At 50.5% G+C, this 27894-nt stretch overlaps 1 protein-coding gene across 1 annotated transcript; it reads right to left on the minus strand.

The window, feature by feature from the left end:
• Positions 1-6861: 6861 nt before the first annotated feature.
• LOC128728789 (carbonic anhydrase-related protein 10) lies at positions 6862-26003 on the minus strand. The gene is made up of 8 exons (XM_053822435.1): positions 25952-26003; positions 16442-16489; positions 12077-12213; positions 9705-9896; positions 7753-7915; positions 7506-7660; positions 7183-7323; positions 6862-6990 (listed from the first exon to the last, which is right to left on the minus strand). Exons 1-8 carry the CDS (start codon positions 26001-26003, stop codon positions 6862-6864), a joined length of 1017 nt encoding a protein of 338 aa, XP_053678410.1.
• Between the last annotated feature and the right edge of the window lie 1891 nt (positions 26004-27894).

The raw sequence follows: 27894 nt of genomic DNA on the forward strand, positions 1-27894 counted from the left end.
ATGGTGGAGATAGAAGAGAGGAAAGAGTGTTCGAGAAAGGGTGGTAGGGGGGGGGGGTCATAAAAAGTAAAAGAAAAAGGGATAAAAACTTACCACACACAGCCCTCCGACCCTTTTTTGTCGTGCTTTTCGTCCTTTTGGTTCTCATCACCTCGCGAAGAGATGCGCCAACAGGATGACTAGAAGAGGGTTGGAAGGATGAAGGTGAAGGGGAAGCATGCTCACGTACGCTTCAGCTCCGTGCCCACATCCCGCTACTTCCGCTCGGTTATGTGACTTGCATAATACCGCGTGAGGATTGGCGAATGCCAGTAAAGTGTGTGGGTCAAGAGAAGCTCAAGGGAGGGATAGGGTATGAAGGAAGGATCTGACCGCGTCTTCAAGCGATAAGGCGGCGAAAGGAAGCGGACGAATATGTGGCAAACTTTTTCGATCAACTTTGGCCCCAATTCCGGGTGTCCTTTGGTTCCGGTTTCTCTCCGTTTCTTGCTTCTGAGCTGTAAAGGGAGGGAAATAGGGCTGAGGGTTGGGACGAGCTTGATAGGCTGAGTTATTAGCAATAGTCGCTATTGACGCGGATTCGTGTGTTAATGAAGCATCACGGGGAAAACTTCATCTAGTAGATGCAAGTGTCCTAGTCATCGAATCTCAGAATTTATATCGAGAGTGTCTCAACCAGATGGTAATGAGAACCTGACAGCTCTGTCTTTTGAGATCTGTCCAATTTTGATACAACAGGTATCTAGGACTTACGGAGATTTGATCATCCAAATATATGATTGGTCAGGTTCTTGAAACTCCAGAATTCAAAATTTAACTGACTCTTGAAATCCCGACTGGGACACCTTGACCCACATCCAACGACCTAGTAGAGAGGTGGACATAAAGGGTGATACAAGCCAATCGAACCTTCCACAGTGAATGGGTTCCAGTCTCTCATACCGTTCCCATTCTCGAACAAATCGAAGGATTAGTCGTTGCCCTTGCTTGCCCTGCTTTCATCTCTGCCCCGTCCACTAGCAAGTAAGTATCACAGACTGGTCATAAACCTCGTTCATGAACTCGACTCTGCTTCTTCACGTTCATCGTTCTCTTCCACTAGGCAATAAAATGCGATGTAAGGCCCTGTGGCGAGGTGTGCAAGGCTTAATAGAAACCTCACCGCAAGCACTCCGAAGAAGAGGGTGCGTTTTCTCCTCGTTTCGTGATTCCTGCTACTCTTAGTCGTGTGGAAAACGTAACCCCGCTTTTCCTCTTTTTCACTAGACGCTTTTCAATTGCCCCTGACGGGTCGGTAACTCCGCCAGCCAAAAGTCGGACTATCTTCACCGAGGAAGGAGTGAGTGTGTTTTATCCTTTTTTGCTTCTCTCTCTTCTTCTCTCTATTTTTTTCACTATCTCTCTCTCCTTTCTCAGCTCTCATCCACGTTTAGTTGTGGGAAAACCTTCCGGGAAAACTTGCTCACTCCACGTTTGCAATTTGTTCTCCCAACATCAAAGCAGCTGGTCTGGCTCGGGGTTTCAGCTTAAACACCTGCCGCTGGGTGGGAAAGAAGGTCGAGCTAAAATTAAGTCGAAATTCGAATCCCTCGGTATCGCTCCAGTAGAGTGAGGAACCGGCATTGTTGCGACAACGGTGAAGGGAGCGACGGGAGTTGCATTCGAGTGGAAAGTCTTGCATTTGCGGCTGGTCCTTTGCCTGGAGTTTCGTTCGTTTCGTTTGGCCGGCTCTAAGTGCAGCCGTACCGGCACTTCCGGCATGCCGGTCGAGGCAACAACGGACACAAGAAACACACACACACACACACATGCACATACACAAACGGAACCAGCCCATCTTAGCTCCGGAGTATTATCGAAAAACTATCTTAAGCTGCTTTGCGCGATAATCTCGGTCGATGTGGAGGAGCGCTATGGGATTGTATGCGGGAGGAACAGCATGTGAGATAGTTCCGAGTTGATAATGCTTAATCCTGCCTCTGCTGCTGTCCTTCCACTACCCTCTTGAAGTAGGTTTTTCTTTCAGAGGTATTTTTTATTCATTTTTTCATCTTCATCCTTTTCCGAAACCGAATCTACTAGTTCTTCGTGGGCGGGTCGGGAGCTCGGTACAAAGGCTTAATGAAGATCCTTGCCACAAGGATGATGGGTGAGGGATGAAAAGAGGGTGAAGAAGAAGAGAAAAACGCAAACCACAGCACCCACATTGGTGGACCTTTCCCAACGGTCGGGAAAGCCGGACTGGCGTTTGTAAACTCCTCGGTCGATCGGCGTTGATTGCAACTGGCGTGTCGCCTTCGAAGGCATCCCTTCTTCCTTCTCTCTTTTCCCATGTCCTTCCTTTTTCCTACCTTCACCTCGCCCCCTAGTCTTGCTTCTATCGCTTGGGCTGAAACCAAAAACAGCAAAAAGCAATAAAATCCATCCTCCGTGCGACTTTCCGCGCCACACTTGGCGGCGACGATTGCTGGCAGGATGCGCACACCAACGCAGGACGTAAGCAGGATGTAACCAGCATCCCTCTTCCCATCTCTTCCCCTACTGTTTTCGCTAGCCCGATTGTTTCAACGGAACTCACCCTAACCCGGTCCAGTAAAGGTGCCTACCTTGGTGTTCCTTCGCTTAGTATATTTGGCTCCAAATATCCGTTCGACCACGCGAGAAGCACTAGCCCGAGCAGGTCCTTCCTGTTACCCTGTCCCTGCAGGATAAGAACTTTTTTAGTGCTTTCTTTCCTCCTCACTACCATACACCCACCTCATCCTTTGTTTTGTTTGTTTTTTTTTCGACTTAATGTTTAGCTCAGTTCCTCCTGGCCGCGTGCCCACGATAGTTGGCGTTTCTTGTTGCTGTTCACGGAGTTGCGCTCCGGGAGAGTGTGAAAGTGGAAGGATGAGGGGTGGAGGGAAGTCAACAAATTTGATTCAACCCCCCACTCTTCAAGGTCTATCTCCTCCTCCCAAGATGGCGAAAGCTGCTGCAGCTAGTTCGTCCTTTCGCCAGCGTGTATGTGTAACACATAAGGTTAGAGAATATTAGTGTATGCTCGAGAAGGGTCCAAATGAGCACATCCTGCATCCCGACTTTTTATCGCAACCGGCAGCAACACCGTAAGACCCCGAGGAAGCGCCAAGCCAGCTGCAGGGTAGTTTTATTTCTTTCCTGCCGGCTCGTTTCACTCTTTCAGCCCGTTGTTGTGCGTTTCTCGCACCTTGGCGTCCTTCCAGCTGACCTGGGCCGGCCATTGCAGCACTGTGCAGTTTGTTCTTGCACCTGAAAACTCACCGAAACCCTCTCTCCCGGCACACAATAACAGTTTGCTGGGAAGTTGTCTTATTTACCGTCAATTTCAATTGCTTTTTGTAATGAACCTGCCCCGCTTGCGCATTGCTACGGCCGCACCGGTGGGTAGAAAGTTTCATCCCGTGCCCGTGGAAATCGCACCACCCGGGTTGGAAAGTTTAGCTCTCGGTGCTAAAGTTCATGATTAACTTAAGCGTTTGCCGGTCACCTTGGGCCCTTACCGTACGCGAGCTCCCAGGCCTGCACGTCGGAACCGGCTCGAATGATTTATCCGGTGCAATTTTGTCGGCGAATTCTTTTTTTCTGGTACCCTAAGACCGGCAGGATGACTTACGGTTTAACCAGGACCTGAAAATGCACCGAGATTCCCCTCCTGGTCGCCCGAAACGCGAACGTCTTCGACGACCTAAAGGGCGCGTTCATGCCTTAAGCCAGCATTGAGGTCTTTTAACCCGGTGAAAGGGGAAACTGGTTTGTAGGCAAGCGACCGCACCATCCGCTAATCGTTTCTTTCTAAAGGACGACAGGCTGTTTCGACGCAGCAATCGGATACCAGGAAGCGAAAGGTTAGAGTAATCGACGGACCCAACTCGAGGTTTGCCCGCATTGTTTAGAGTTTCTTGTTCCATCGTCTTTATTTTGCTCGATAGGATAAGTACGCGTGCTACAATGCCATGCGCTCGTTGGTGTTTTAACCACCTTTTGTTGCTTTTGCCACCTCATTTTCAACATTCACGTGTTACGATCCGAGTTTGCTGGCTTGCGCTTGTTGGAATCGACTCCTCTCTTTTGTGTGTGTAATACATGTGGGTGGATAATACCAGTAAGTGTTATAATATTCGTTCGGTTACCATTTGTTTTTTGTTTCGTTTTGGAATAATTGCTATGGTTCGCCCTTTTCGCGAGTGACCTTCCTTCCTTGGAACGAAAGCTGAATGAACGGATTCCCACACAAAAAACGGAATGTCAGGACATGGTGGAAAATGGGGCACCAATACCAGAAAAAATGAATCCCGAATCTAAAAATAAGAAAACTCCCAAAGTCGACATAACGGCAGCCGGCATTGGCTTTGGAAGCACTCATAGTACACACCCATGCACATCAACTTCAATTGCATGCGGTAACTGAACCTTCGCAACTTATTCACTCCCAAAAACGCTCCCTATACACCAGAGAGCCTTACGTGCAACAGTTTGGCGTCGTTAGCTAAACAGTTTAGAGCACAACTTCACCATCCTCACCTGCCAGAGGATGTGTCTCAACTTCCTGATGTGCTCTGAAGGAAAATGCGAGAAAAAGCCTGCCTTGCCGTCCAGTCAACTTCCACGATCGATGGTTGGGATAAATGTAATCTTTTCAAGGTGGCCAAAATTTGGGAGTTGAGTTTTCAGCTGACAACTGTATGTTCAATCCCACCTTACCTAGACAGCCGGCTGCGTTCTCGTTCTCCATCATGTTCATATCCTCGCGAGACCGGCCGGCGGCATAATGCATATGTAGCGCGGTTACGTTTAACAATGTCTATAGTTTGCCTGCGGTGGCAACGCTTGTACGAAGTGTTTACGTTTTAGTTTGACTATTTCGATCCCCGTTGACTACGCTTCCTCAGGCAGCCCTTTACAAAACCATCTCGCTGTTCATACGCGCGTCTCTATAATACTGGTTTTAGAGTATTCTGACATTGGCCTAGCACGGATGCAATTACGAGCTGGACTGCCAACTCCTCTGGAATTTCAGAATCAGCTGTAGCGCCATGGCGTTCGTCTAATTTTTTTTTAATTTTTTGCAATGTCCTCGATTCCGTGCGATTGCTTGCTCTCTAGCGTTCCATATGGGTACGTTTATATACATACATGTGTTATCATCTCTACCATCAATGAGACTCCCTGCCCTGTTGCACCACAACATCGCACCACCGTAGGGTGTGTTAGAAGCACTTTGAATTATTCTAGCACTATATTTGTGTGTTACTGCGAGTGTGTTGGTGTGTGTATGTGTGTCCTGGAGAGTTCCTTTACATTTAGCTATCGTACGCTCTAACGTTGCAGTGTGCAAATGCATCGGCTACGCTGACTGGATAGGTATTTGACTATTTTTTTAAACATTATTTCTTTCCTTCTATTCTCTACCCACGTATGCCCTTCTCCAACAGTCAGTTCGGCGAGCTCCACCCCAGTGGCATTTCAAATTGTCTCTATTTTATGTACAGAATGGCACGCACCCACCTCTCGATCACCACGAGGAGCAAGCGCACCTTGACAGCACTCGATATTTGAAATTGACAGTCCGATGCTCGTCAAGCGAAATCGCGCGGTTCAGTTGACAGCTGTCGTAATTGTGGCGAGCGTGCTCTCTCGCGAACGCGGCCAGATAGGTAGAGGAGCGAATTATTATGCTGATTGCGGAGTACTCCGTTAAGCGTTTACTTGTGTTCGTGCGCCATTTTGTTTTTGTTGCTTCTTGCATTATGCTTCCGGTTGCTGCAGTTGTTTCGGAATTGATTGGTTGCGCTGTGTGCGGTACGTACCGATCCAACTTCCGACCGTGCAACCGACACGGGCTTCCAGAACGAGTAGGCAGAAGCCATCATAACCAGCTCGATAATTTATTTAAGAGTTCATTTGCATCCCCGGCATGGTTGCTTGTTATACGTGTATATTTTGGTTTTTCGTCTATGCTTTTCCCCCATAATTATTGTCCACTCGAAAGAGGCCTCCAAGGGGCCGCGCGGAGGAAGCTGCGGCACAGTATGTTCCTGTCCTCTTTCTGCGCCTTCACCTGCGTGATCAGCCCTCCAGTTTTGGGGGAAGGGAAGGAAAAGTGTGCCATGTTGAGCTCACATCCATCCAGCACCTATTCGGTTATGGTTGTTGCGGTAAACAAGCGCTTTGCTTAATCTTATTCCCTTCTCACTGCTTTCCATCCTAATGCCCTGATGTGTGTGTATGCATTTTTTGTTCCTGTGTGGTAGGCTGTGTACGTGTGTGCTTATGTGTATAATACTCCACGCTTTACTTTGTTTGGCATTCCATCGTAGACACATCATAAGAATACTATTAGTTTACATAACGGCTGCTTTCGAAGCGACGAAGAGCTGCCCGAGCAACTGAAGAACATTTCCACGCCCCCGCATTCATAGTGCCGGGGCCACACGCTATCCATTTGCTACTGAGTAGGCTTTTCTATTCATATATGTATGTATATTTATAAGTATATGGTTTCTATATAGGCAATGGTTCAGTTTTGTATTTGGTGGCTTTTTTTCCTTCATTTTGCTGTTTGTTTGATTAGTCCTTTAATGCTTAGCTGGAGTTAAGGAGAGAGAAAACGAGATGGGAGGTAAACGGATAAGGATCGCTACTACGAACGTCGTGGAGAAAAACATCATCTTAGCTCGGAAGCGCCCGTTGGGCGCCCATACGCCACACATCATCTATTATCCTGCGCGAGCTGCTCGCGCTCACATCTCCAGGACTCGTTTTGGTCGCATTACCGCAACGGGAAACGGCACGCCGTCAATGTCCCCGGGATGCACCACGAAACGGGTCCTTGTGCCACTATGGAAGCGAATGGAACACGCTCTCGATATCGGGAAGCCCTCGTTCGCGACCGCGTGCCGATATTTCGGACGTCCAGCGGTTCGCCTTGTAGTACATGTCCTTATACATCGTGGGGCAGCTTTGCGTCTGCTGGAAATAGTATAAAGAGACATAGGAGGGAAGGAGAGAAAAGGAGAAGCAAAAAGAAAAGAAACGCAGAAGCGCGAACGCTGTTAGGAAATCTTTCAATGTGAATTATAAAGCAAGACTCAGCACCCGCAAAGGGAATTAATCTCTTTCTGGTTAAGCCCTACATTTGAGGATTTGTACCTTCCTTACCTTGCTCGCTCCTGTGTTGGCGAAATCGATGTTGGTCCGAACGGTGCGGTGATGCAACGCCTGAAGCGGGCGAGCGTTGTTGCCCAGCGGCGCTTTAGGTGTTTGCTCTGAGCCCTGCATCAGCTTCCGGAGTGCGTACAGCTGCGAAGAAGCGTTAAAACCACGCAAGATAGTGAGAATTTGTGCTAATCCATGTTTTTTTGTTTTCATTTCATGCCGTATCCTTGCAAGGAGCGTACGGAAACGAAAAGGTAATACTATCTCCCCAACAGCGTGTAATGCGTGTAGTTTATATTTAGCCGCACAAACACCAGCATTCTTACCTCCTGCTTGGTGATGTAGATGGGCTTATTGAGGATAATCCAGACCGTGCTCTCCCAGCAACCGGGATGCGTGGTCGAGCCCTCGTACGTCATGTACTGCTCGGTGTTCGGTAGCAGCGATCGCAGCGAGATGTGCCGAATCGGTGTGGAAGATCCTACAGTTGCCAGCAGACGAACGGAGGATTAGCGAAGCATTCAAAGCCACGTGGGTGTGCGCGGGAAGGAGAGCCACCTCTGGCTAGCTTACCTTTATACAGGACTTTATTGAAGGCGCTGGTAATTATCCGCAGCTCCGGATTAGGCGTATCGCCGATCTGCAGCATTAGCGAAATGCCGACGATGCCCTGGGCCTTGTGTTGCGCCTCGGACATGTTATGGTACAGTTCCTTGTTGAAGCCGTACAGCTGGATCTGTGCAGGCATGTGTGTATGTGTGGGTGTTTGACCGCCAAAGGACCACACGGAGCCAGCAATCGATCGGACCAGAACGAACGCGCAGAAAGATAATAAAAATGTAAAATGAAAATAGCTGCATCGACAGGATCCTGGGAGCTGATTGCACCGTTGGCTATTGTGCCCGAACCTCGTCCCACAACTATTACCGATGGGACGGAGGATATTGTGGAAAAAAAAGTATACATGAAGAAAGCATAAAGCGAACAAAAGCCACACGGAAAATGAAACCACCCTAAAAAGCCAACGATTACAGTCGGGCGGGAAAACGACCCGGGTGGCGTGGGCCGGGAAATCAACGTTGCAAACGATAAAAAGCCACCGATAAGCGGGAAGTAATAATCGTTAAAACAGTTTCTTTTTTTCCTACCACCCTTCGCTCGACCAGCGGAAGTCGAAAATGGCAAATAGGTGCCCCAGGACGACGAGCTCCTCGGCGACAACGCGCGAGGGGAGCGAAAACTAGCGTTCGAAAATGGCGGACATTAACTACCGCTCGGAGCGAAACCACCCCGTGGTCCTCTAGCTGCGAGTGCAGCGTTCGCGGTATCGAACTAGATGACTGGCTTGCACTAAATTACACATTATTAACATTGGTCCACGAGTCCTATCGGTTCTGCTTGGTTGTTCCAACGACCCAAGCCCACCCGGTCACTCAATGACGGACCCGTGACCCGTTTTGAGGCATTTTTGTGGCGCTCGTAACGTCTTCGTTTCGCTTGCCAACCCTCGAGGCATTAGCCACTTTACGCCATAAGGCTCCACCGGAACCGAGCCGGTTGAACGCGTTGGCGTAACAAGCTTTCTTAAGATTTTTAACTGCAGATTTCGCCCCACCGATGGCACGAACGAGCGAGCAAGCGAGCCAGAACAAAAAAAGATGAAAAAGAAACACGAATCCTTTATGAAGGCATCAACAGCTGTTAAGCTTAGGGTGTCCACAACGGCATGGAGACGAGGGCAAAAAAAAGGAGCCCCCAAGCTCAACCGTTTCCGGGAGGAATTTTTACGACAACCACCCGCGTCGTACCGCCAACGCGACAACGGTTTCGCGTAATAGGACATCGGGCGGAATTTATGGTCCACCCGGAAGCCCGGGCCCGACCAATTTGGATGTACGTGTGGGTGTGTTTTTCCGAGCGATGGTAGTGAGCCGGGGTAGGTTGCAGCACGCCGCGACACATTCGACGTTCGTCCCGTGCAGGAATGTCATAATGGCCTCACCGTCTTTCGGCGCAACACCGGAAACGTGCGAACGTGAAACTTATTTACATAACGAGTTTATAGGGCCCGTGCTGACGCAGAAGGTGAGCCGTGGGGCACGCGATCGGTTCGACCGGAGCATGTGTTTGTGGGTTGGGAAAATCCCCGTCCAACTGGGGTTGTTCCGCCCCATCTTACAGGCGTGTTGGTTGGAAGTCTTTCCGGTGTCTCTGCGCGCAAGTTGACAAGCTGTGTATATGGCGCGTTGCCGCTCTGCAAGCGCTTTAGAATCGAGCAGCTTCGAGATGCTGCACCTTTCACCCTAGGGCCCTAGGGCGGCCTGCATCAAAGTCGGCACGTAAGCAGCGCGCGTGCACGGCAGATAATGAAGCTCAGGCACGGCTTTTCGCCAAGAACGACTGTGTTCTCCTAAACGTTCGCCTTCATTTACGCCTCCACGACTCCAGCGATGAACCAAACCGGAAGGGCTGCTGATAGGGATGGGAAAAGAGCCTACGGGGAGGCAAATCCAGGTGCGACTTACCTCGCCAGGGAAGCTGTAACCGTGGATGTGGTGCTCGGAGCCTTGGTTGTTGTCAGTGCCGTAGTGGAAGTAGATCTCTTCGAACTGGTACCGGTAGGCGAGCGGACCGCTGGAGATGTTCACGTGCTGCTTGGTGTCTTTCTCCACTCGGAACACCAGTGATTGGCCGGTGTTGTGCAGCGTGCCTGAGATCTGTACCGAAGAAATGGGAGTTTTGCCAACACGAGAAGGATTAATGGTGGGCCTCGCTCTCACACACGAGCTTATCGTGAAACGTCAAGCGACGCGAGTTCGCGCAATCCTCCCATGCTCGACCATAATCGGTTTAACGCGGGTGACTAAAGGGGTTTTTCCCCTGCACAGGGAAAAACACAGATTGTACGCGCACTGAGGAGGTGTTGAAAAATAAAATAATAAAGAGCCCATCCTTCCCTCAGCTCGGCTCGGTTGGAAGCCTGCGATGAACGGGCGATGGGTTTCATCAGGCTAAAAGTTTCCAATCCCAAGCATCCCTTCACCGCAGAATGAGGGAGTGAGACGAGGCGAACCGGTGAAGAAGCTGCGAAGACCCTTTTATGGGTTGCTTTTATCCGAATGAGTGCTCATTTTCAGGTTGTTATGAATTTCATTTCATTGCTGAAATTTTATTATCATTGAATGCTGTTTTCATTCACCGGCATTTACCCCGCCCTTCTACCGGTGGGTTTTCCTTTTTCCGCGTCTCTTCGCGCGGCTTGTTGGCGGGGAGGGGGGGATGAGAAGGGAGAAGAAGGCAAGAGAGAGGAGGTGGGTGATGCCTTTTTGTACTTTTCGCCCTTCGGTGCCACCCTCGGTGACAAGGACGGTGATGAGCGACTTTTATGCGTTAGCTGGCGTCTGGCGCACGACAACGGAAGGTAGCAGGATGGAAAGGAAACGTGAAGGGTGAGGAGTGAGAAAACGTTACACTTTCTGTTTATTGTACTCGTTGCACGATACGGAAAAGATTTCACCAATTTTCGCGCGCCACGCCACCAATGACGTATTCTTTTATGTACCGACCTCGTGTGCCTTTCGATTCGCTTCGTTCAGTGGTTTAGCACAAGTTGTGTTCGGCCATTTTTCCACAGTCCTGTCCTAGGTGGTGGTTTTCCATTTTCCACTCAGTTGCGATTAAGCTGCTGGGAAAGCGACCCGGGGCGTGCGAGTTTCCTTCCGATCCGGAACGGAAGCAAAGGCAAAAAGGATAACGCCACAGGATGCGCCCTTCCAGCTGTTTCCTTAAGGTGTCCTGGGGAGGATTTTGATTTGAGCCAGCCCACTCCCATATTCTACCTCACTCCTCCTACCCACACCCTCTATTCTCCCTTCAAACCTATTATCCTTGCAAAAGTTCGGCATAACCTCGGCGGCAGTTTCATTCGGTCTGTGTACTGGAAGCATTGGTAGGGGAGAACTTGAAGTGGTGTAGGGCTGAGGGGATGGAAGAGCTAGGGGTGGGAACACTGTACACCCTGTCTTCTGCTCGTCTTCCCAATGCGTTCGAAGGTTTGACGAAAGAAAAAAAAACGAAGCCGGGCTCAAAATACATAATCAAATTTACGCGACTCCCGTAACGGTCGTAACGAGGCTCCTGGGCGTCAAGTTGGGTGGCGATGGCACGTGGAAGGATGGAAAAACGTCAAAGAAAAGTTGGCTGGCTCGCGTTTCGCAGGCGAAACACTCACCGTGCGAAGATGTAATGCGTTCAATCTGGTTCCAATCTCTGGGAAATGGGGTAATTCGGCTGGCGTCCTGTTTCGGAGTTTTCTTTGCGCTCCTTTTTTCCTCCTTCATTTTTTCCGTTTGGTTAGCCACCCTTATCCACCACCCACTGGGTGGCAGCCCCCCTTTGGAGGGATTGAATATTCTCAATCGATTTTTTTTTCGACACCAAACAACAAAACGATGCCAACAGGATCAGGAAAGGACCTCACCGTGAAGTGATAAGAGACAGCTGGCGCGAGCAAGACACCCGTAAATCTGTCCTTTGTGTGTGCGTGTGTGGTTTAGAGGAGTGCGTGTGTGTGTGATGCACACCTTCCGCCCAATCTGTTCACAAATCTCTGCGGTTAGCTGCTTTGCGGGTGGATGGCCGAAGTGGCAGGAGAGCCTTGTACGGTATCATGCACACAGGATCACCTTGCGATACAGTGGGTTCATTCACGGCGGGATATCCTTTCGCCGGAAGTCGCATTTATGCGTCATCGTTGCCGCGTGGTACGAGCAGGCTATTTATCGCACAGTTGCTTCGCGAGTGCCATTTAAGGACCCCCTGGTAGAGGGCAGAGAAATGGCGCCCATCATCCAACAGGTGCGTGTAAGAGTGCCTTGATTGACGACAACATACTTACCTTGTGTTTGTCGATGTGCAGCGACCGAAGATATGGATCGAACAGTAGCTTCTCGGGTTCTACGTTGATTGGTGACTGACGGCGACCCTTATTGCACATATTCCACTGTGGGTTGATCAGCCCCCAGAAAGCGGGTCCTGTTAAGAAGAAGAGAAACAAAAAACGGCACCTTCAATAAGCTAATTCACTCAGACATTCGCCCATTCTGATGCTATTTATACAACCGTTAAATTAAATCGTCCTTCATAGTGCCATTCCGTTTTTTGTGAAGGTAATTTCCTAGCAGACGTTGTCGATCGATAAACGTTTAGCCAGATCGAGATGATTCGGTATCCTACGGTTGAATCCTTACCAATGCTTGCAACTTTATTTACAGCAGCGGCCCTACCGATGCAACCGAGTGCCCTTCGTGGTATGCGAGCCGAGCAGAACATCCTGCATTCTTGCAGCAGGTGGAAGGAAGCCAGCACGAATCGAAGAATAATTCCAAAGTTTTCGAATACCAAATTAAATTGCTTCCAGCGAAACCGGTGCTTCCGTTTCGGTTCCTAGCCGAAGCGTCTCAGCTGACGCACGGAAGAGCCAATCAGCCTTGAACTGGTCATCTTCGCCTTTTGAGTGCAAATAAAAGCAAGCTTCCTAATAAGACAAGCGCATGTCACCAGAACGCAAGGAGCCTTCGAAATTAAACGTTCACCTGTACACGTCGATCGTGACACGAGATTTAATTTAGGTGTCTCCAGGACATTCACTTTTATTAGCGTTTAATAGTTCATGTCTTCTTGCTCGTGGCATTTTCACCAGGTGCGCTTTTTCACGGCCCGCCTTTGAGCAAACGGGATGCGCCATCCGCTTCATCGTTCTCTTTCATCGTCAAAAATGGAAAGAATTCAACGAATTCCGGCCATTTTCCGCAACGACAGCGTGGTTTCCACCACCAGCTCTTCCACCAGGGGGCCAATTATTGCGCGTCCTTGTGCAACCGGATGGTCGCTCGCCGGAAGGATTTGGTTTGACTGTAAAATTCCAACCTACACCGTCGTTGGCTAGTGAAAGGGTGTCCTTTCGGTGCTTGGCTTGGAATGGCGAGAGATGAAACACGGAGTCTGCCATCGTACCGAGCCGTGGGGTGGAATGAAAATTTATCAATTCCATTTGTTTGCCAACATGGCCAAGAGGCCCTTTCCAGGGTCGTCCGAGCTGGCCAGGGGTAATATTATATTCCTGTCGAATGGCTCGCAATTTGGCTTCCATTTTTAAGGATTCATTCAATTGCCGACCTGCCGAGAAGGCCAAGCAGTTGCCAGCGAGTCGAGTGGTGTGTGCTTTGTTTCTCCACCCCCTGATGGTGGTCGGTAAAATGCGCCCCAAAACCATTTCCTTACCCAAACCGGTAGCTGAAGCTTCTTGTATCCAGCGCGGGAAAAGTTGAACGGAGCTGGAAGCCAGCACTGCACCGGGCTTTTGCGCATGATAGATGCAGTTTCCGGGGCTCGGGGAATGTGAGATAGGGATGGTTTGAAATTAATTCGTTCCACTCGCCACATCGCAGTGGAAAATGATGGGAGCGCGGAATGTCCGAGCTTAGCGTTGCATTAAATTAAACCACGCTTTCGGCACAAAGAGCACTAAAATGCGACCATCGCTTTGAAAGAAACCCATCCCGATGTGTGTGAGTGTGTTTGTGGTCCTACGAAATCTCTCCGCCCGCTTTTCCAATCGCACGCTCATTTATCAATGCGACGCTGGTATCGAAGTTTTCTTATCGCATTCAGCCCATCAGTTGGGAGAAGAAACTTCAAGAAGCTACAACGAGCTTCATGAAGACGTTCACAAGGCACGCAACCGACTCGACGGCTCGCTGGCTAGATAATCCAATATAAATCAGCCCGCAACGCCGGCACACCTTAAAAACCGAGCTCCCGCACACCGGCGGAAAATCGTCCCTCGAAGAAAAGTGCCTCGAGCAAAACAACAACTTATGCTAAGTGAAAACAAACATGTGCTCGGCCCGAAATCGGGGCGCTCCTGGTGGCATGTAATCGTACCACCCTATGAAAGGGCGAAAGCCAAGAAGGAGGGTTGAGATTGAGGGCAGCGGCTGGGTAAAGAAAATTGGAAAACAAGCACAAGTTAGGAAGTGAAGCGCAAAAGGAAGACACAACCCGAGCGTGGCGGGAAAAACGGAGGAAAAAAAATGCGCACACCCATGTGCACCCACACCCACTTCAACTCGAGCGTTTGTTGATAAAGATGCCACCGGTACGATAATTTCATCGCAACCACCGACAAAGTAAACACCGCACTGACATGAGCTTTGGGAAAGCGGGATAGCATCCCGGTGCACGGTTGTGGACGCGAATCGTGGCGTTGAAGCAAGATGGCCCGCACCGATAAGCAGGTGGTGCTGAATGGGTGTGTGGGTGCGAAGAGAAGCAGGTTTTCTGCCTCTTTTTCAATGAATCGTGCTTGGGCACAGCGATATGAGGGTTTTTCGCAAGCTCCCTTTGGTAAAGGTCATCGAGATGGGGAAAAATGCCACCCGGAATGCACTCTTTTGGATAGGTGGAGCCACATGGAGACGCCAGTTGGCCCTTGGTGGAGGCGCCTGGTGGCTCATGGTGGAGACGCATGGTGGTTCGTAGTGGAAGCGCATGGTGGCGTGTGGTGGAGACGCCTGGTGGCCCGTGATGGAGGCGCCTGGTGGCCCGTGATGGGGGCGCCTGGTGGCCCATGGTGGAGGCGCGTGGTAGCCCATGATGGAGACGCATGGTGGTCCGTGGTGGAGACGCTTGGCGGGTCGTGAAGAAGGCGCCTGGTGGTCCGTGACGAGCAGACCCTTCGAAAGCCGCCCGTGCACACAGCATAAGACATATTTGTGCTAGACATGCAAAACCGGTTTCCGACTCGCCAGCTCGAGCTGGGCAGCACTTTGAGCGTTAAAAATAAAACCAAAACCCAAAATGTAAACGGGTGCGATCAAGATAGCAAGAGCGGCCGAGTAGAGGCAGGACGTGCTGCGATGACCCGTGTGCAAGGACTGAAGTTGCGATTCGGCGTAGGTTAGAACGTACTCGTATTTGCGCGGTTCGCAGCTCCCTGAAATTGAAATGCAACGCTGTTACGAGCGCTCTTTCTGGTGAGGCGTACATATGTGTCAGCAATTCACTATTCACTGCCGCACACATGCATCCTTCCCATTAGTGCCAGGAAGCGGCGTCGCGTGCTAAAGCCTTGCACAAGTGCTGCACGCTTCAGACTGCAAAGGCTTCCAGATTCCAGTTTTTCATCCTCAATCCTTTTTTTTCTTTTGACCAAGAAATCCATTCAAAGTCATCAGTTAAACCGAACGTCCTATTGGCGCGTGTGTTAAGCTTTAAATTTAGGTCTCTTGCCATTCTCCTCCATGCATGATTGCTGTCGATATAATCACTCATGAGTTACGAGTTTCCATTACCGAGATTTGGGTTGTCAAAAAAATCGGTTCACCAAATTTAAACTCCCTCCTAAGAAGCGGGGGAAAATGCGCCTAACGAAATACCCCTACACTCAAACAGACGCAGACAACGTGTTGCCTACAGTTCGATGCGATCGGTTGGCAATCATTGCCCAGCAACTTCGGGGACGTGTAATTGACGACACCTCCCACCAAAACGCCCGTTCTAAGCACTTCTGCTCGCTTTCAAATCGGCGACAAATGGAGCAGGGAGGCTTAGCGACAGCTCGTTTTGACGGTGGCTTGCCACCTAACCGGTTTGAACGCATCGTTCCGGTGTTTCGGCCTCTCGCAGGCCTCTCAAGCGCCCATCCAAGTCAACGCCAGACGACAACGGTGCTGTTTATTTGCTTCCACGAACGCGCTCCATCACGGCCCACAGGACATCCCGCAGCACAATGGCGTTGGAGTAAAGTGTCGAGGCCGGGACGAGCAGTGACTCGCACGTCTGACGGGTGTGCCCGATTGTTGGGTAAACTTCGATCCACAACCACACACACACACGCTCATCGGTGGCACAACACGACGACAGGCGAGTGACGTGAAGTACTGGCTATTATTTGCAGGTTTTTGATAGGCGTTGCATTGCGTTGTTCGAGCGTCCATTTCCACGTTTTCCGCCGGCTGTGTCGCTTGTAATGGTGGTTAAAGTGGGTGAATGGGTGATGCAAAGGGCTGCCACACGAAACACCGCACTGTTTCCGCTAGAAAATTGCCCTTTGGAGCGACACGCGAGACATTGTGAGTTGATTTCTATTTTTCCCAATTTTCGCGAGTTGGATTCTACGCTTTCTAGTGGTGGTGTGCCTATCTACATCCTTAGCATTATTATAATGATGACAAGGTTGTCTCCTCCGGCAGAAACTTACCTGAAATGCCATCGTATGTCCACCATTCTTCCCAGCTGGCTCTGATTTCTACAACGAAAGAAGAAGAAAGAGATCAGCAGACTGTGTGTGCTGTGGAAAATAGGGTTTATATTTCTCGGGGAAGCCATCTCGAGTCGTATGCTCACGCGTGCAGGAAATTTTCCACCCCTTCTGAAAAGAATGTTGTGCGATTGACGAACAGAATAACACAGAGTGTTATGCGGCCTAGCAAGTGCAGCAGTGGCAGACAATATTCAGTACTTCGGCCCGAATTACATGAATAAAATATTTTAATTCAATCAAGATCTTTCGTCTACTGCTTTGTGTTGGTCTTGGCTCGAGACAGAGATAGATTTGTAGAAAAAGGAGCAAAAGGAAGCATATCCCTGCTCGGTTATCCGTGTAACTGTCCGCTTTATCCGTCCACATATGGCCACTACAATGCTAGGGGCTTTTTGGTCAAATTTTAAGACAGTAATTTTGCCTCGACTGTCCATTCGTATGTTCGAAAGTTGGCTTTGTTGTGAAAGCATTGCGCAATCCGCGCACGTCCTTGCAAACAACTGCACGCCCTTCATCGGATGCATTGCCTCACCGGGTTCTACTAGCGAAGAGATAACCAGCGCCCATAACTGGACCATTAGGCGGCGCGAAAAGAAATTCCAAACAGCAATATCGCAGCAACTTTCCGGTGCCCCGGACGGCCATCAGCGAGGCGGCTCACATTTCCACGCCCGGGTTTGCTGTCTAGCGTTTCACGAAATCTTTTATCGGAGCCTCTCGTGGAGCCACCCTACGCGGCGTAATGGAGCGTCTTATCGGGTGAGAAAGGAAATAAACGGATAGCCTCAAGCCGGACTCGGGTGGCGTCGTCCTTGTGACGATGTCCTGGTGGGTGCCACACAGAAGAAGGATGTTGAACGTATTCTGGGGAAAATTCTGGCCTCATTTCCCCCTTCTCTGGTGAGCCTGGCTAATGTTTCGCCTGCCCTTTGGTGCGCGTTTTCTTCGTCTTTATATCGTGTTTCGTACCACGCGAGAAAGGGAGAGTGATAGAGTGGGAAAGAAGATAAGTAACAATCAAGGACACGTGCAGACGAAACAAAGTCGATGCCAAGCGCCCGATAAGTGGCCGGGCAGTGTGTCGCCGCGATCCTAACCTCAATCTGGCATCCTTCAGCTACCTCTCTCACTTTTCCTCTCTTTTCTCTCTCTCTCTCTCTCTCTCTCTCTCTCTTACTCTCTCAATGAGAGCATCTTTGCTATTCGCCTGTGGTGCAGTTAAAATTTGTCACCGCACGCTATCTGTCGAGTGAGGCATCTCGGAGCCCCCGCATAAAGAACCACTGGCCCTCGCACCCATCCTCTGCTGCTTCTCTCCTTCTCCTTTTAGTCCCTCAAAAGGAGCCGTAACCGCGACAGGGCGCCGCACTGGCGAACGGCGGAAAAACCATCGATGTCATCGAATGTCAATCGGTCGGTGGAGGGCACGGAGTGAAAAGGAGTGCGGAAATCCACCAGCTGCTCGAGTACTCGGACAATAGCGATGGGTCGTCGACGTGTCGGAGCAGAGGGTGGGGGAAAAAGGAAAACTTCATTCTCGCAAACCCCCTCATCCGGCGCCACTCAAGTCGCACGCGAAATATTCCCTTTCACGAGCCTGTATGTATGTGTGTGTGTGTGTGTGTCTGTGTGTCCAAATCGCTAGACATGAGCAAAAGAGCGAGGTTGTAGCAACAACGCCTTCTTTCATTTCCTCCTCCGACTCTCGCCCATCAAGCGATTGAGAAAAATTTATGGGGGGAAGAAAAATATTTCGGCGTCAAAATGTCTGGCGCCATGATTATTTTATTACGCCCGTCCGCGAGCGTCTCGAGAAAGTCGCCTCCCTTCCACGATCTTTCCCCTCACCACCCAACGCTCTTTTCCTCCCTCCCTAGGTCGAGGGTTTCCGTTTTTCCGATGGAGTATCATGACGCAGAGCAAAGGCAACCCTCCGCTAGTTGCTCGCTCGCCCTCCTTCGGTGTGCCCTACGGAATGCTTCCCACAATACCCTTCCTTCTCACTTTCTCAAGCTTCTTCAACGAGTCTTTTTGCTTTTGTTTTCCTCATTTTCTTTCCGCTCGCGGCAGCGCGCCAATCAGGCGAAGCAGGACCGTTCAACAATTTTCGGTTTGGCAAAGTGATTTTTCGCTCTCTTATACCGGTTCAGCTTCCTCCTTGGTTCCTTGGTGGCCTTCTTCTCCCCCTATTTTCCTGCCCCTCCATCTCCCCTCGCTCGTTCATCCTCTAACTCGAGATCGTTCCCCCCCGCGGGGGTTTGCGTTCGTTCCGCAGCGTGGAAGATAATTTTTGTTCTTTTTTTTCCCTGGAGCTATTATTTGTGAGAGCCCTTACCGCCAGCTGCTCTACCCAAGGCTCCACTGGTATCAGAGAAACTGGCTCTTAAAGCGTAAGATGTGTGTATGTGTGTACCGCGGTGGGGTTTTCCCCTTTTTTCTGCAAGCAGTTTTGTTTCCCAGAGCTCGGATGAAGTCGTTCAAATGAGCCAAACGCTCTCGAAGGATATTTCATTTCTTCCATTCCAGACCCCCTTCCCCTTCTTTCCACCTTCGCGTCTCCATCACTGCACACGCCGGCAGCGAAATCAATGCGAAACGTTCCGCCGATTGATTCTCGTCTCCCGTCCAGAGCCAAAGTGAAGCCCGCAAGGAAACATTATTTGCGATTTCGTTTTCTTTGACTTTTCCGCGCTTTGCCCGATGCTGCCGGCGGGAAGATGTCGCTGCTTCGTAGAAAAACGCGCTCAAAAGTAAATGGAGAATGAAAAATGAAACAACGCATGCCTCGAAAGGATGAAGGCTTCCGGTGCACGAACGCTCGAAAGGACGCACCAGGGCAAACCGGTTGCCAGGAACGGCTGAAGTGTGCTGGAAAATAGTTGAGTCATAAATTGGCATCAAAACAGCAAACAACGACGGAGGGGGCAGATTTTCTGGCGCCATTCGCGAAGATAGCGAGAAGGGAGATGAATAGTTTTATGGCACAAAACTTTATCCCAGACGGTGTGCCATTTTCCGAGCAGCACCCACAAAACAAGATAATACCACCGTAAGCCAATCGATCGACAAAAGGCGCGATATCGATGCAAATTTGTCCGATGTCCTTACGACGTGTCCTTAATGTTCGCGGTATGTTTGGCGTATTATAATTGCTTGGCGCCACGCTGGCCAGAGGAACGGCAGCAAATAACAAAAACCAAAATTTTCCAGGACGCTACCCCTGCCAGTAGTTGGTTTGGGGCTGGAAAATTGGAGCCAACGCGATGGCCTGGCAATTGGCCAATGCCTCACGGCCGTATGGGACGAGAGCGAGAAAAAAAATCCATTGACTCAACCCGTCGTCCATCGTTTCGCGCTCGGAAAATTCTGCTGGAAATCCACGCCCTTCACCCTATCATCCTTTTGCAGCGCTTACACCCAGAAGGGACGATTTCGCAAGCAGTTCCAGCGCGGATCGAATCTCGCTGGCGCCAGCAAAGCGCCAGACACAATCGCCCCATTCTTGTTCCGGAGAATGTTGCAAGAAAAATACGTCCCTTTTTCTAATACTATCCCTTTCTCACATACTTGCGACAGAGCGCTCTCCCTGTCTCACAGACGTTCCCCTCGCGTGTTGGTACACACACATCGTGAACGTGGCGTTGATTCGCAGACTCACTGGTGCCAGGATACGCGAGTCCTCTGCATGGGCTGCTAAATAAAAGAGCAGTAAATCACATATCCCCGCCGGCATCCGGTTCCTGCAGAAGAATGCATCCCGCGGGCGAGTGGCATGCTTGCATCATGCGGTGGAAAAACTGCACCAGCATTGCCTCTGCCAACCTCCCCACTAGCGTCGATGCATAATGGTCTCTCCCATCGAGCGAGTTTCTGCGTCATGGAAGGACATCGAAACAACGAAAAAAAGGTCAATCGAAACGGCTCGCAAAAACCGAACGAAAATGTATAAAAAAAAACAGCGAGCTGAAACAACTTGAGCTAACGATAATGATAAGAACGCGCTCGATGCGCGCCAGCACAATCGGCCATCGACGGGTGAGGAACAAAAAAGAAAAGCACACGACGGCCATCATTAAGCAATATTCATGACGAAACAGGACACGAGCCTGAGCGCAAGAACGATCAAGCAGCGCCCGAGCGAAGGATGCTTATGTAACGGGGCCAGCTCGAGTGGAGGTGGAGATTGAAATTAAGGATAAAGAAAAGCGACCGCTTCTTCTGGCTCAGCCGTAGTGTGGGTTATTTGCTACTTGTTCCAGACGAAGGGCGACATAATCGGGCATGCTGGAGATGGTGCTTCGTTGGAAGGATAACAGGCAAAAAATAAGGAAAAAACCCACCCAACCAAAGGGCTCACTCGACGCTCACACTAATCCAGCCAATAAATAGCAGTCGAAAAAATTACCAACTCTCGGCGAACGAGCTAGTTTCCGATGATATATCCTTTCACCCGAAGGACACGCGTAGTTGGGCACTCCCCCGCGGGAGCCCGCTGCGTGTCGCCAACCTCGAATGAATCACAACGAAAGGACAACAAGGACGACGATGGCGTCGGTGATGACACAATCTCGTCCCTGGCGCCCGCCCGCATTAGCCGGCTGGAAGGAATATGATAATGAAACACAACATTATCATGCAGCCATTTGCCCCGTTTCCATGGACCTGTCACCCTCTTAGTGCACACCACCCCGAAGAAAACGAGGGAGAGTATTTATTTTACCGAGCTTACGCTTTCGGGCATACGTGCGAGATAAACTTCGGGATTCCGAGCGCACGTGCAGGATGTTGGTGGAAGGCGTCGACCAGACAACGAGGGCATCTTTTTAAGGGCTGCCGGTGGCCCTTCAAAGCGCACCCCATGGTTGGCATTTGAGCGGCGTTGAATCAACTCGGCATATGCCCGGTAACAACGAGCTGAGGTGAAACATTCATCATTCCATTTGGTTCAAGTTGGCGAACTAACTTCCGGCTGCCCAGCCAACTAAGACAATGGCCGGCGATCAGCGGTACAGCTTGGTTTCGAAAAGTTTGCCTTCGCGCAAACGTACAGAGCGAAGAAATTACAGCCAGCCAGAGGATTTGAGCCCTTTTATGAGGGTTAGTTTGGCTTTTAGCTGGCAGTGATGGGCGGCGGTGTTGGTGGAGCATGGTATTTAACGGTCGTAGGGATGGTTGAGAGGAAGGCGGAGGAGGGGTGAAACGTCTACGGACCGAAGTGTCTGGAGCGTGAACGTGTGTTCGGTAAAAATGTGCACATAATCGCATCAAGGGCTACAACCGGTACAGTGTGTGCCAAACAATTGGCAACTTCGAGCACACCGTTCGGGTGAAAACCATTCCTAAGAAATTCCTAAGAAACAGACGTGCACCACAGCCGCAGCCGTTAGCTGGTGACGATGTGGAGAGGAACTTCGACAACTTTATGGCCACGACTGTAGGCAGCAGCAGTTTGGGAAGCTTCAACCGATCCGTGGGGCATCCGAACTATTAATCTATCACAATATGAGATGAAGTATGTGCCAGCTCTTCACCCTACACCAAGACACTGCAAGCGCGTGGAGGGGTCAGATGAAGCGGAAGATGCTCCACTCCTTCCGGCTACCCCCCCCCCCTCTCCACTCACCCCCTCGGCCACCCTCCCAGGGGCGCATTCATGTGCGCGAGGCGCAAAGTGGAGTAATAAATTGATATCGTTCCGAGAGTTCGCCAGCGTTATTCATGTGCCGTTTCCGAAGACGGGCATGCCTGTGTCCTTGGCGGCGCGGAATGTTCAATGCCAATAACGGGGAAAATTGAACCCAACTCGCTCAGGGGCGTGAGCGCATCGAGAGGAGGTGGGGGTTGAGTGCGCTAAACAAAAACAACAAAGGACACAAGAAGGCTGCCGGTTCTTCGTGTAGATGCGGCCCAACACTCGTTTCTCGATCGATACGAACGATTTCGCCTCCACGCAGCCTCGATGTGACCTGTGTGGAGGAGCAGGTGTTGGGATCAGGGGATTCGGGATGGAACGAAGCTACACGTTGTCACCAGCGTAGGTTGATGGGGATGGGCGCAGATTCACCGTCCCGTTGCGGAATACTGGTGAAATCACGCAACACACACACACATACGCACGCACACGCGTATTAATAATGCGTCCCCATTGGGCCGACGAAGGATGCAAAGCAATTATTGTCCTTGCTGTATTTATTCTCTTTTGTGTTTTGTTTTATGAGGCCTTTCGGTCGCATTCACCTCTTATCGAGGGTGGAAGGAATCAAATCGAATTACCTCACCTATTTGCCGCGGAAAAACCACTCCTCTCTTTCCTCTCCCACCCCAATACAGCTAAGTCCGGCCATCGATCATCTCCCGAAAACGATTACCGGGCAAGTAATGGAGTTAATCCATCACCATCGTGTCGCCAATCCCTGTATAGCGAGTAGACGGTTCTCGCGGGATCGGAATATGTCATCGGTTTTCATTGAGTCACGGCACCAATGGGAGACCGGATCCTTGAGGGCTTTTGAAGCTGTCGAACATTTCCTGCGCATAGTGCGGTCGGAAGCGAGTCTCCAATCGATTCCTGGGTCTCGCAGAAACCGCGCATCTTTGAGTAATAGATTTCAATCTCCCAAGGGCTGCAGATCTCTACCCAAAGTTCCTCCAGAGCATTGTCAGGAGTTGTTACAGGTGGAAACGATGGCTGACATCTCTTTCTCGCACTCTGCAACGAAGGAATTGAGGAAAAAAAAACCTCGAGATGCATCTCACGCGAGGTTGAAGTTTACCTAGGAAAACCACACCACTGCATTGATAGCGGCTACCCACGCCATTCGCCATTAAGCCCTGTGTCCTTCCGCTTGCCCGACAGGATCGGCTTTGTTTTGCGATTTTCATTGGCACCTGCAAATCACGTCTCATCGCCACCGCGAATCCGCACGCGAATCGCCCTACTGCGAATGTGGACGCCTGGTGTTTGCACACGTCTCGACAGACCTCATCCTACATGCGTGCGTGCGTGTGTGTATGTGTATGTATGTGTGTCAATCAGGCTCGTTTGCGGATGAATTCTAATCAACTTTGTCCGTCATCGAGCATCCGATTTGGAGCTGGTGCGTGAGCTCGCAGGCTAGGTTGGGAGGCGCGTAAAGATAAATAAAATATCCACCCGCCTGCGTGAGTGTGTGCGTGCGCCTGTTCCCGCCCCACCCCCCGAAGTCCGCCGGGCACGACCGGAAGTGGGCTGTCATCGCGTTAGCGTCGGCGATCGGACCGAAACGACCTCAACATCCGGCGGCAGAAGCCAGCGCCAGACGGCTTTCCAATGATGAGCGGCCAGACCCGGCTGTTCGAAAGAGGAAAGAGGAGTGCTTGGGTGGTTGTAGGGGGTGGGGGCCTTCGGAAATGGCAACCCCGAGCTCTCCCCGAGCTTCCGGTCCAGCCGGAATCTCCATATTTAATGAATTTAGTGCGAGCGGGCCGGCGAACGATTCCTGCCCCTTTTTTTCTCCTCACTACCACCCACATCACCCACTCCCGCTCCCACTCCCACTCTTCCTTCACTCATTTCCACCAGCACTAGGGGTTTGCGTTGGCACGCAAGCCGCACCAGCACGCAAAGGCCCCGGTTCCGGTGTGCGCGCACGGTCCACGAAAGGCGGAAAAGCAAAAACAAAACACACTCTCTTCGTTGCGCCCTTCCACCCAGCTTCTTGCCTACCCTTCGACAGTCCGGAAGGTATGGTGTGGGCTATTAGTTTGGGCTATTTCATCCGTCAAATTCATCCACACGCCGGTTAACGAGCTGTTGACTGCGTGTAGATCACGTTCCGCCGTTTGCGACGATTGCGATCTCGAGGGGATACCAGTGGAAATGGAAAGACAGGAGGGTGGGAGACGGCAAGGACTACGGACACACGCAGGTCCACCATGAGCCCGAGCTTGGAACCTGCTTCTGGACCGCTTGGAGGCTTATGAAATTAAATCACTGCCAATTCACCTGCAGCGACGAGTTGCACGTTCTTCTGTGAGACGGTGCCTGGTGACAACGTTAGGTTTGATGTCTGTTGCAAGAAGGCATCGTCATGCCACAAAAATAGGCTTCAGAGTGACCATTTTGGAAGTTCACGGTTGCAGGACGCCATGTTGAAACGTGCGACCAGTTGATGGTGAAATATAACAACCTAATCAGCTAACCGAACCGTGCTGGATGTAATATTTAACGCATTGAATTACAGACAGTGGAAAACCACCCCTACCTCTCCCTCTCTCAATCCCTCGCCACCCAAGCGTTTGAGTTCAAAGGTCATCCAGGGCCGGTGCGGACAGGCTATAATTTAATCTGGTCGAATTATGAGGTTTTTATTAAAATTAATACTAATTAGAAAGAGCGAAACATGTGGTGGGAGGGAGCGTGCTGTTTATTTTTGTAACCGCCTCATAACCGTGGCGAGCCTCGAAAAGGTTGGAACAACCCTCCGTACTGAATAGGGTGAAAGGACACAGTTCGCATGCTCCCTTCACCAGCCGAGTCCAAATGGCGCTCGTGTTGGGCTTCCAACGCCACGGTATGATATTCGATTACGTGTGTGGGTGGTGCAGGAAGAACACATCCCTCTCCTAGAGGGTGCGAGGTTGGGGATGCAAATTATGTTTCTGTGGTCAGTGAAATTTGCTCGATTTTCATTTCCCTCACCCAACGTGCTGCCATGCCCGGATTCAATAGGCCGCGCTTGTGTTGTCCCTGCTACAGCAACGGGTTGTGGTAGTGTGTGAGTAGGGGGTGCGTTTTGGTCGTTGAGTGAGTTTCGATGAACAGGAAATGAATCTCACCATTCCTGTGCTACGCTAGGAACAGTGTGGCGTTGACTCGACAACGAAACGGTCGGAGTTTCACTGGGCTGCGTGTCCTGGTGTAAGGAAGGAATGCGGTCTGGTGAGGTTGAGAGTGACTTTCACCTAACGAAGAAAGCTCCCAATTGATCCGGCAGCCCCATTCATTAGCATCAACCGGCAGCAGCAGCATTAGCATCATCATCATCGGCACGTTGGAATCCTTGTTGCTTGGTACCACGCGGTTTCGCAGGATACGTTTGCTTGAAGTCAGTAAATACCAAATCTCCCTGCATTTTCTACCCCAACAGGGAGGGGTTGTGAGCCGGATATTGGAAAATAAGCCTGGAAGGATTTTGGCCTCATTTTTATGTTCGACTGAAAGCTCCAGTACGCCAGCACGAAACACCAACGGTTTAAGTTGTCTCCGTGAGAGTGGAGAATGGAAATTCAATCCAACAAGCCTTAAAGATGAGACACATTGGCTAGTGCTCAAGGTCGTGCTTCACGTTGAATCGTACATTGTTGGTGCTACTCGGAAAATACCCCCAAACGCGATTGCTTTAAGCGCCCCAAAAGGTAGGCAATCCGCTACACTTGAGCTTTTCAGCAACCGATGTGCCAACTTACCGTGTCCTAGCGCCAGCAGGAAGCATACATTAAGGAAAATTCTGGGATGCATGGTTGGGTGAAAGCTTCGCTTCCCGTCGCCCCTGCGTCTCGCCTCGTCTCGTCTCGTTCGCGCCTCACTCCTCTACCTCAGACTTCGGTCGGGCACGGCAGCACGGGATCGGAACCCAACGGGGTTGCACATTTGTGTACTACATCCGACGCACCGGCACGCGGAAAAGCTACCCCAACTGCTCAGTTACACACACGCACATATACAAACTAGCCACACGCACTGTTGAGTCCTCGGGGGCTGCTTGTTCCACGGGAGCTGCTCAGTTTTTGCTGCACGATCGGTTGGGCTTCATCCTTCGATCGCTTCACTTCGAGGCTCATTCACTCACTCGATCAAGCTGTTGACGGCAAGGTTCGCAGGACACAGCACTCTGGTTTCATAGTTCAGCCACACGTTCCGAGAATCGCTTCTATAGAACACAAATGAACGATGAGCACGTAATGAAGCAACGCTTCCACTGAATGTCACGGTATGTCCAGGTGTTGGAATGTCACTGCGGGAACGGGTCGTGCTATTTTAATGCCATTCACCTAAACTGCGCCATAACCTCCAACCCCACAGTACCTTCCAAGGCGTTACGCAACGCAATGAAACAGGAAAGTGGCAAAATTCGCGAATAAACCCACCGACAAAAACTAGCATCATCCTCGTTGGCTCTCTTCCCTCGCGAGTGCAATCAAATGCATCATGCCGGTGGTGGAAAGTGTCTATCCCGACGTACAGGTCGGATGATTCAGTGCTCGTCCTGCTGCTCTTCGGATGGAGCCGTTTTATGCTTGGTTTTGTTTTTCCTCCAATTTTCTATCGCACTAACCGACCCGCAACGGCATCCGTTAAGCTACCGGTCTTAATTAATCATCTCGAATGTCACAACACTCACATCCGTCCACTCCTGTGCTTCTGATTTAGTCACGCACCGAGTCCCCAGAATGGCTGCAAAGCTGCATCCAGTGCCAGGGAATGGTGAAGGTACAAAAATAATAGAGCAAACTGCTCGTCAAAGCCCCATCTAGTGTCCTTTCGAAGCGTCCAGCGTGCGAGCGAAGGGGTTTTATTATGCAACCCTTTGTTTTTGCCCTACACTTCTGCAAGCCCTCGGACGGGATGATCCGCACGAAGGCTTGCCTTGAGCATTCGATTCCACCACTAAAGCGAACAACGAACGGAGAGGACCAAAGAAAGCAGAAAATGAAACGTTTAACCTCTTCATCATAATTATCCCTAGACTGCTCCCCAGCTTGGAGGGCGAAAAGAGAAAGAAGAAGAGAGGGGAAAACCTGTTCATTATCACCTCGGTCCGGTCGTGCCTTCGGTACATGCAAAACTTGGGAAAATTGCCTTTTTTTCCAAACTCCAGCACACTCGTCGTTGGGTCGCAGGAAAGGCGTGCCATTTTTTCTGCTTTCATTTTCTGTTTATTATTTATTCCTTCTAGCACCTCACTACCCCATGAAGACTACCCTGCAGGTGGGATGCATCACGGACGCGCACATTGCATCCAGCCTCCCGCCCTAAGCTCTAAACCACAGCGCCAGGAAAACCTCTGCGGGAAAAACACGTAGACACGGTGTTAAAATAAAGAGCACAAAAATCATAATAAAAACGACGAAAATCAACAGAAGCACGAAACGGGTTGGGACACATTTTCTTTCTCTCTCTCTTTCCCACTCTTTCTCTCTCTCTTTCTCATACATCCCTGGGATGAATGTTTGTGAAGGTGGAGAAGGAAATGGCGGAAATCCTCCAGGCGCTGCTAGACGAGTGGGAATAGCTCAAATATTTACTCGCGACGTCGCCGTGTGCCAAATGCTTGCTGCCGAAGCACGAGGAGAGAAAAATGTCCTTCCTACATCTCCAGCCCACGATAGGGGGTGGGAAAGCTCCCACT

This window comes from Anopheles nili, chromosome X (assembly GCF_943737925.1).
Source record: "Anopheles nili chromosome X, idAnoNiliSN_F5_01, whole genome shotgun sequence".
NCBI classification, from domain to species: domain Eukaryota; kingdom Metazoa; phylum Arthropoda; class Insecta; order Diptera; family Culicidae; genus Anopheles; species Anopheles nili.

Coding starts and splice junctions, on each gene's coding strand:
- LOC128728789 (XM_053822435.1), bottom strand. CDS start 26,003: ATGCATCCCAGAATTTTCCTTAATGTATGCTTCCTGCTGGCGCTAGGA. Junction 7,916..9,704: donor GTTACAGCTTCCCTGGCGAG/GTAAGTCGCACC, acceptor ATGCCTGCACAG/ATCCAGCTGTACGGCTTCAA. Junction 6,991..7,182: donor CCAACACAGGAGCGAGCAAG/GTAAGGAAGGTA, acceptor TATTTCCAGCAG/ACGCAAAGCTGCCCCACGAT.